This window comes from Candoia aspera, chromosome 8, assembly GCF_035149785.1.
Source record: "Candoia aspera isolate rCanAsp1 chromosome 8, rCanAsp1.hap2, whole genome shotgun sequence".
Classification (NCBI taxonomy): domain Eukaryota; kingdom Metazoa; phylum Chordata; class Lepidosauria; order Squamata; family Boidae; genus Candoia; species Candoia aspera.
The window spans coordinates 63582914-63593342 of NC_086160.1; the positions used below are offsets into that span (position 1 = coordinate 63582914).

Sequence of the window (10429 nt, forward strand, 5' to 3'; positions counted from 1 at the left end):
TCTGAACAGTTCAGCTGGGATGCCGTCATCTCCTGCTGCCTTGTTATTAGCAATGCTTCTTAAGGCCCATTCAACCTCACTCTTCAGGATGTCTGGCTCTAGCTCACTGACCACACCGTCAAAGCTATCCCCGATATTGTTATCCTTCCTATACAGGTCTTCCGTATATTCTTGCCACCTTTTCTTGATCTCTTCTTCTTCTGTTAGGTCCTTGCCATCTTTGTTTTTGATCATACCCATTTTTGCCTGGAATTCACCTCCGATGTTTCTAATTTTCTGGAAGAGGTCTCTTGTCCTTCCTATTCTATTGTCTTCTTCCACTTCCACACATTGCTTGTTTAAAAATAATTCCTTATCTCTTCTGGCTAACCTCTGGAATTTTGCATTTAATTGGGCATATCTCCCCCTATCGCTGTTGCCTTTTGCTTTCCTTCTTTCTTGGGCTACTTCTAGTGTCTCAGCAGACAGCCATTTTGCCTTCTTGGTTTTCTCTTTCTTTGGGATGTATTTTGTTGCCGCCTCCTGAACATGTTGCGAACTTCTGTCCAGAGTTCTTCCGGGACCCTATCTACTACGTCCAGTCCCTTAAACCGATTCTTCACCTCCACTGCATATTCCTTAGGAATATTAGTGAGCTCATATCTAGCTGATCTGTGGGTCTTCCCTAATCTCTTTAGTCTGATCCTAAATTGTGCAAGAAGAAGTTCGTGATCTGAACTACAGTCAGCTCCAGGCCTTGTTTTTACTGACTGTACAGATGTCCGCCACCTTTGGCTGCAAAGGATGTAGTCAATCTGATTTCGGTGTTGTCCATCTGGTGAAGTCCATGTATAAAGCTGTTTCTTAGGTTGTTGGAAGAGAGTGTTTGTTATGCAGAGTGAGTTGTCTTGGCAAAATTCTATCAGCCTATGTCCCGCTTCGTTTTGTTCTCCCAGGCCATGCTTACCTGTAATTCCAGGTGTCATTTGACTGCCCACCTTAGCATTCCAGTCTCCTGTGATGAAAATAACGTCTCTTTTAGGCTTGTTGTCCAGTAGGTGCTGCAGATCCTCACAGAACTGCTCTACTTCAGCTTCTTCAGCATCTGTGGTTGGGGCGTATATTTGGATCACTGTGATGTTAGATGGCTTGCCCTGAATTCGAATTGAGATCATTCTGTCGTTTTTTGGATTGTATCCAAGCACTGCTTTCACCACTTTACTATTAATTATGAAGGCTACTCTATTTCTTCTGTGGTCCTCTTGTCCACAGTAGTAGATCTGGTGGTCATTTGATGTGAAGTGGCCCATTCCAGTCCATTTCAGTTCACTGACGTCCAGAATGTTTATCTTTAATCTTGACATCTCACCAATAACCACATCCAATTTGCCCTGGCTCATAGATCTTACATTCCAGGTTCCAATGGTGTGTTGATCCTTAGAACATCGGATTCGCCGTTCACCACCAGCACCGTCGGCCGCTAGCCGTTCTTTCGGCTTTGAGCTAGCTGCGTCATCATGTCTAGGGCTAATTGAACTCATCCTCTGTTCCTCCCCAGTAGCATTTTGACCATCTTCCGACCTGGGGGTCTCATCTTCTGATGGTATACCGACATATCTCTGGTTGTACTGATCCATTTAGTTTTCACGGCAAGAATACTGGGGTGGGTTGCCATTACCTTCCCCAGGGATCGCATTTAGTCTGACCTCTCTGTCATGGCCTTCCCGTCTTGGGTGGCCCTTCACGGTTTAGCTCATGGCATCATTGAGGTGCTCAAGCTCCAGCACCACGACAAGGTAACGATCCTTTGCTGAGGATCTAACTGATCCATAGATCAGTGGTTTTCCAGTGTGCAGCAAATAGCAAAAAGTCAATTAAATTCCAGTGTTCCAGCCTTTTCTATGTCCAGGGGGCAATGGACAATAATGTTACACTATGATTAATAATTAAATACTGTTACATAATGTTTAAAATTTCCTTTAAGTATGTTCAGCCAACACGAATTATTAATTGGGCACTGCCACCAGAAATGATAATGTATACTACTTTGATGGCAACCCTTTGATTAACATAATACAATTTTAGGAGAGTATAGTATCATCTACGCATTGTTTTTACCGTCAGTGCTTGATGCCTTGCAGAAATAGATTTAAAATGGAACTCTAGATGAAGTCTACTTCATTCCACATATACTAGAAATCTAAAACATTGTCATAGCAGCATGATAAAGATCATTAAACAGCAGCTGAAAAATTAAAAGACTGTTTAAATGGGTGAAAAAAAAGTATGAACCTCTAGGACATAACTGATGAGTTATGCTGTATGTATGTATTTATATAAAAGGCCCCCAAAGCTAATATGGGAACACCAGAATGTACATTCTTCTAGTCCCTAAGGCCACATGTCCAAATGATGCATGTGCTTAGCATAATCGTTGCCTGGTTACCAAGATATCATGGAGAATGATTCTGTTCCTTTCCATGAAGCCAATGTCTGACTTCATTATTGAATGTTTAGAGGTTATAGCTGGAGTCCCTATCCCCAAGTTTCCACTACCCCCTTTTGGCAGCACCAGATTCCTTGCTACTCTTTCTTTGTTTATTCATTTCTAAATATCCTGGAGGCTGGCATGCAGTAAAGTTAGCCCTTTCCTCCAGTGTCATTGTGAAGAAAACTGCATGGAAGCAGTCACCAAGAGCTAGTCTTGAAGACATTTTCTTATCTACCACCAGAGGCCCATTTGGTTTTGAAGCATAGCTTGCTGTCAGGGAGGGAGGGAGGGAGGAAGACATCTCCAAACCAGGCACCCTCCAGATATGTGAATTTTACTTCCAGAATCTCCCAACCAGATTCTGTGGAATATATGTAGTATATAGTATGTTGTTTCCTGAGCTGAAGTCCTACAATCTGGAAACTTTGCTTAATAATTGTTTATGTTGAATTGCTTCTGCTGAGCCTGTTCTCACTTCTAAATCTAGTTAAGTTTATCAAATTCTTTATTCACCAGATTCTCTCTGCTCATCCAGAGGCACTCTACTAGTTGTGTTCCTGTCAATGCAGGCATGAGTTCAGTTGACCTTCATGCACATAAAACCACAACTGAGGGTCTCAAGATCAATTCTAAATTAAAAGAATGCTGTTTGACAAAACAGGGATATTTTCAAAGCAGAGTGACTTTCCAAGGCAAAATTAACATTAATTAAGACTTCACCCAACTAGAGGTTTATCTACAGGGTACTCAGAATGCTTCATTCAGCATTAACATTTGGAGCTTTTATCTATAGATGGCTAACTCCTCTTATGGATGAATGATTAGGTATGAGGCAGATGAGGAGAACTAGGCTGAAAAAAAATCATTCAGATTAACATTTTCATGATTGGCCTGTTTTGCATCAGCACATTCCAAGACCATGCTTTTCTTCTCAAAAACAGTACTAAAATGCAGTATGGCATGACTAATGAGGGAAAATAATATCTGTTTTCTTCCAGACTGGAGGCCCTGACATTATGTACTACCCATTGCAGACAGGTGCTTATCTATCATCACTTGTTTCCTTTGTCTCACAGAACTTCTGTAATCTTTGGATGGGGAATGTCCCAATGCTTGTGTCCAGGCTGTATTTTTCCTCCTGCTTGCTTGTTTGATCTCATGAACTATTTATTTATTTATTATTTAGTTTACTGGGCGTATATTGCTGCTCCAACTATAACTGACTCTGAGTAGTTTGCACACTGTATTTCATAAACTAAGGTTAAAAAATACTCATAAAAATCAAATAAACAACAGACAACTCACAGTTCTGTGCCAGGGACAATAAACAAATTCAGGTCAAACAGAGAGACTACATCTGTTCCCAAGGCCTGCTGGAAAAACCAGGGTTAAATCACCTTTCTAAAGGCCAATAAGGTTGTAGGGTCTTTTCCCCCTTCATTTTTCAATAAATTCATTCTGCAGTCAAGACAATTGTGGGTCCTAGTTTCAGAGATGTTTGGTTGGGGAACAAAGGGAGCAAGTGCCATTATCTGTGTCATAATGTCATCCTGGCATTTGTGATGTCATGCAAGATCATCAAGGCTTGTATCAGATGCTTAATCATGGGTACTGGCTTAGAAGTATAAGATTTGGGGTGGCCCTTCTTCAGTTCCATTTCTTTCATTGTACTTTCTTTACCTGCCCACTCCTACTGAGACTGCCAACTCAACAGTGGCGTTTTAGATATCAAAGGTAAAATAAATTCTCCTTCAATCCAAATTTAACTGCTGGTCTACACAGATTGCATGCCAATAATACAGAAGTGATTTATCACTGTTTTCTTCTGTGAAGTTTCTCCCAGTCTAGACTATGGCCCTGGGATTTCCTGATTCTCCTGCACAACTACTAACCAGACAGGGTTGTCCACAAGATATGGTCAAAAAAGTCAAGATGGCAGCTGTGATAATGCAATGAAAGCTCCACCTGTTTTTTATGCGTGTTGCCTATGTGACCCATGCCCTCTGGAGTCTCAGAAATAGCATATAGCAAGAGGAACCCTTGCAAGAACTTGGATCAAGCAGGAGCAGAAAAAGGAGTAAGAATGGAGGTGGTGGCTGGAGATATATGGACCTCCACTCTCCCAACCTTTAGGCATTCTATATTCTATATTTAACAGCAGGTAAAAAGCTGTTTTACCCTCAAGTCTGTAACATTCAACTCATAGTGAGGCAAGTTATCAGAACTTCAGATCCTTGTTCTGAAAATTGCTATTTATAGAGCTTTCATTGTTTAATTTGCTGGCAGCTCAAACGAAATACAGGAAATACAGAAAGTAGTTTTCAAAATTTCTTCCTTGGCTGTACAGTTTTGTTAAAAGGCCCTTCTGTGCATTAAAAGTCTACCTATGATATGTTTTTTTTTAAGCAAATCAGTTAGATGTAGCAGATGTGTTTCATGTGGAGCACAGGCAAGTGGACTCAAGCTTACTCTGAAAACCCTCTTTCTTACCTTGCAGTTAACTTGTCTGTATGGAAGGAGAATGCCATACACATGAGTGTTTCTCAAGACTCCCTGCTTATACAATAAGTGAGACAAATTGTAAGAATGCAGAAAGCTTCACTAATAAGGAAGCAATTAGTGCAAGAAGAGGAAAAATTATGGCCAAATCTCTGGATAGAACAGCAGTCTTTCAGAACAGGGAGATGTTTGGTCCAAGCTGCCGATTGAGAGGATAAACATTTGTGTGTGGCAGTGGGAAAAAATCTTATAATAAATTCATCTTGACAGGAAAAGGAGTTCTGTCATTCTGTTCTTTGATACTGTTTCCCATACTCTTCAACAATCCCATGAAATTAAACTGATACCCCATAATCTTCACAGCATGAGGGAGGTTGGGAAAACCTGTACTGAAATTTAGTTCTTCGGATTTTTTTTTTATAAACTCCTGTGTATGTTGTTGGCAATTAACATATTTATTTATAGCTCATGGATAACAGTTGCAGGTTATATAACTGCCTTCTTTGTAAGGTGGTGGATGCAAAGAAGAATCTTCCTTTAAAAAAGGGGTGGAGGAAGGGAGGGAGGGGAAGAAAGAAAGAAAGAAAGAAAGAAAGAAAGAAAGAAAGAAAGAAAGAAAGAGAGGGAGGGAGGGAGGGAGGGAGGGAGGGAGGGAGGGAGGGAGGGGGCAAGCCCTGAACAAATTGCACAGATTTCCAAGTTCCAGTATTATAGTCTTAGGCCCCTAGCTGATAACCATTTTTAAGGCTATGTTGTAAACTAAAGCCAATTGTTGCCCAGTTCCTATTATTAAGTTTATGGCTGTAATATAATGCTAGCCAGTATCCAATTGCTTTTATTTCAGGCTGAATGGGGAGGAGAAAACAAGGAAGAATGGCGGAGGGGGGAGACAACTATGAATTTCAGCACTCTTACAATTTGTACAAATTGTCCCTGTGAATACCATCTGAACAAACAGTTTAACTCTGCCACATAGCTGTTTTCTGTACTATTCAGGCAACTGCATTCCAAAAATTAAAAATGCAGAAGGTTAAAAGGAAATTATTTATATTTTTTGCAAACAGCAAGAAGTGACCTGTTATATATTAAACTGCCCAAACCTATGAATATTCACCACGAAAATCTCACTGTATTTAAGATTACTTATTCACAGGTTTATTTGTTGGCTTCCTTGCTTGGTATACTGCCAACTACTAAAGACTCTTGACAGTTATAATAAGAATAAACTTAAAATAAAGACATTAAAACAGTATAGCAATTAATACCAATGAAAACAAGCACCACACTAACATTATAGAAATTAACAATTCAAACGAAACGAAACATCTGTACAAAAGATGTGTTTCAAGGGCCTTCCTACAAGCTAAAGATAGGAGGCCTCTCTTCTTTGCAGGAAGGCATTCCAAAGAGTTGGGGCAGCAACAGAGAAGGCCCAACCCCAAGTCCTTGCCAGATAAACTGTAGCAGCTGTGATGAACTTCCTCAGAAGACCTCAGTCAGTGTGGAGAGTCATATAGAAAAAGGCACACTGTCATGTAGCTTGGAATGAAGCCACAGATGCTTTAAAGAACTATATATTTTGCCCTGAAATGAATTGGCAGCCAGTGCTGTACTTTAAGCACAAGTGTAACAGCTTATGCCAAAAGATTCTTTGCATTCTTCCTGAGATCTGCCAAGCTTGTACCAATTTCTCCCCCAGGCACTGGGGCCGGGGTGTAGATAGAGCCACATGGTGTGGTTGATGGATGCAAGTTTTATTGGAGCCTCAATGTTGTTTTGATTTTTTAAAAAAATATTATTTATATTGTGGTTTTGATTCTTGTTTGCTGCCCCTCTGGTAGATGGGCAGCTATGTAAGTTTGTTAAATAAATTAATAGCTGAAGTTTCCATCCCTAGCCTGGCATCCTCCAAATAAACCAGAATACAGTCTCTTCATTCCTACCTTCTGTGCCAGTATTGACTGAGAATGATGGGAAGTATAGTGCAAACCATCTGGTGGCTGCTAAGTTAGAGAAGATTGGGTAGAAAGATAAAAACAGAAGCTGCTAATATCTGTCTTGTACCAATCCCTCCCCACTCATCATTAGCTTGTTGGAAGCCTAATGCCTCTAAGAAAAATAGCATCACAGCCACTGGGGCTGATTTTAGTCAAAGAAAAAGATACCTTGTCTAAGTCCATCCATTCAGTACAGGACAAGCTCTACTCCATGCAATGCTTTTACTTACTTACTTACTTATTTATCTATCTATCAAACTTCATCACCGCCCATCTGCCTCCCAAGGAGGGACTCTGGGCAGTTTACAATAAAAATGAAATTAAAATCAAAAGCAGTTACCAATACAATAAATACACTAAAACTAAAATGTGATGGAGTCAAGATGGCTGAGAGTTCTTATCAGTCCGCGAGTGTAAGAGGTCCATCAAAAATCACTCCAGTTGGATGTAGAAGAAGGAAAGTTGCCGAGACTGGGGTATCGAACAGACTTGTTAATCTTATGAAACTGTGATAAAAGTCATCATCGGCTCCTCATTTCTGTCCCCTCCCCAGTCCTTTGATCTCCCTACTTCTGATAAGATGCCTCTGAAAAGCTAGTCACAGGAGAAAGTGGGAAACAATAGAGGAGAAGGGAAGAGACTGAGGGAATAAGCCATCTTTCTCTCCATGGCATCAGGAGATTTAAAAGTTCATATAGTTCAAATAAGTCAAGGACATTCTTTGGGCAGCATTTCCCAGTCTGGACCCATCCATCAAGATCTGGACCAATACACCTGGAGGAAACTTGGTGAAAGTTGATGGACATTTATCGGACATTCTGTTCTTACGTTCTTCAGGCAAATGCAGAGGGTTTCCCAAAGGGAATACACAGAAACTATCACAGTTCATTCCTGACAATGACACAGCTGTGCTACTGGAGTTTAATTGCAGCATTTTAAATAATGGTTTGCCCCAAACAGCAGATTGATACATTCTCTCTCTCTCTCTTTTTTGCCAGTGTAATTAGTAGTGCTGTGTGGATCTTCAAAAGAGCATTTTGCTTTCTCCGTGTGGCCCATCAAAATGAAGCAAAATGCAGTCATGGTGCTGCTTTATCTCATTTGTTTAGTTTTAGTCATTTATTTTATTTTATTTTATTTTTTGTATGTTGCTCACATCTCTAGACTCTGGGTGGCTCATAATAATATTGCATCAATCAAGTCTTATTGAAATAAAACCAATATAAACACTACAGTATAAGGCCACGTGGTCACATAACAGCAAAAAAATCAAAACTGTAACCTCCAGAGCCAAAATAGCAGCGAACATTCCTCCAATTTATCCTCCAAAGTCTTGACAAAAGAGCCTAGCAATTTACTAACAGAAGCAAAGAAGCTGATCCAGAAGACTGGCCATACTTCCAACATTTAATTGAAGCAACGCTTCATCGACACAAGACCTCCATGAGGTACTTAGCCATAGCAATAGCTTCATGGACATGCCTTCTGCAATTGATCACCAAATCCACACACTTTTAATTACTAAACAGTGATATGCTATCAACAGCCATGGTTTCCCACACACCATTAAACTGCCACATATTTTTATACTATTATTTTACTTTAACAAAGATCAGGACACTTTGCCATGCAGATGATGTTAGGAATCCTACATGCAGACTGCTTTACTTTAATTTAAATAACCCAAATTATTCATGATAAAACTCTCCACTATTGCTTTTCCCATCATCACTATTTCAGCACAGTTACACCTCTTCACCTATGACTCTGTTGAGTGGCTTCAGTTAACTGCCCATCTTTCTCACGAGTTCTGCTCTTATTTAAGAACAGAAGGAATTTTGTATAGGATACTATAAACTGTGTCAATCTTCCTAAGCAAATCAAAAATGGAGATAGTATAGTACTGCTTACTTTCCCCTGGTAGTTTCAAAGCTGGGGGGTTTGTTATCTTTAGTCTGCTTGCGGCTGTTGCTGCTGTAGCCTGACTGCCTGGAAGATCTGGTCACATCTGGTCGTTTGGACATTTCCTTTTGAAGAGGACCCTTTCTGGGACTGATCTGTGCTGGAATCCCTCCATTCTTAGATAGGATCAATGTCTTGGCATTTGTAGCACCACCATCACTGTTATTTTCTGTGCTAGGAGTTTTAAGAGTGACATTTTCTCCTTGCTGTGTTGTAGCTGGAGTTGGTGAGACTTGAATTTCCTTCTGGGCTAGAAAAGTGCTATGTTTTATGTCCTGTTCATCCTGTTTTATATTCAGCACAGGAGTGGGCTTTTCTGAGGAATACGATATCGATGATGTTACCTGCACATCTCCAAGGCTCTGAATTTCAGAAACGGTCAAGCCAGGGTGATTTACTTCCACTGTACTAGAATCCAAAGTTGTGACCAAGGCTGGGTCAGTTGAGTTGGCTTCTGTGCTGCTTCGTTCCAAGGACAATAGAAGTAGAACTGAAAATATCTCCCACATTCTCTTGACTTGCAAGAATGTCAGTATATTTTTCGTATCGTCCTCAGCAGAGGCTGTCTAAGCTCCTTCACTTTGTGCTGTTGCTTTCACAATGAATCTGTAGCAAATGCCGAATTGTGTATTTGCAGTAGAGAAAGGAAACAGGTTTTGAGTATTTGAAAGTAGACTGAGGAAGCTCCGTTTCCTGTTTCTATGGATTCCTCTGTGGCCTGTGACCTCTTGGAGCTGTGGAAGCAAAATTCCTTAGAGGAAGATTATAGCAATTGTCTTTGTGGAAGCTAGAGGATGGGGAATGGCATAATGTGAACATGGAAATATGCTGTCAGGGAAATCAATTCAAGGCAGATGGGTGGGGATGTTGAGTAACTTCCCTTTCACATTGATCCCTTTCACGCAGAGAACATGAAAGACCTGTCCAATGTCCCACTTGCGTAACTTCATATGCCGTTCTATGGTGTAAGTAAATCTTAAGTTACTTCTTCATTAATGGTTATCTGCTTTTGATCTCAACCCCATAGTGTCCCAACTGTAGATCTGCTCATCTTTATTTCATGTATATCTCATCTTTCTTCCAAAGCTCAATATGGTGCTCACTGTCTTTAATGTGCAGTACTCTACTCACTCCTCATAACAGCACTATGAAATAGAGAATAGTGAAGTAGCGACTAGCCTGAGTTGAACCCAGATCCATTATCCTGAGGGTCTTCAGCCACTATAACTTTAATTTTCTACTACTAGGAATGCTTCTATGTAAAACAGTCTAGGATGGTTGGTGCCACACACTAGTTTTCTCCATTTTGCACGGCACAATGGTATCGTATTTCAGTTTGGACAAGGCTTTGATTCTTTAGGGTTGGGATACATGAAGCCCCCTGTTATTTTCCTAAAAATGTCTCACTTCTTTCATGTGCTCCAAGTGAGATTATCCAGAAGACTGATGTTTAGCACATGATGCAAGTGGCTACACACAAAACACATGCTGGTGCATGGAA

The 10429-nt window shown here is 40.4% G+C and overlaps 1 protein-coding gene across 1 annotated transcript in view; it reads right to left on the bottom strand.

The window, feature by feature from the left end:
* Positions 1-9566, bottom strand: part of MMRN1 (multimerin 1) — an 85342-nt gene extending 75776 nt beyond the window's left edge. The window contains exon 1 of the mRNA XM_063310832.1: positions 8878-9566. Within this exon, the coding sequence (XP_063166902.1) occupies positions 8878-9437 (560 nt within the window). The 5' untranslated portion in view covers positions 9438-9566. The remainder of the gene's footprint in view (positions 1-8877) is intronic.
* Positions 9567-10429: the final 863 nt, after the last annotated feature.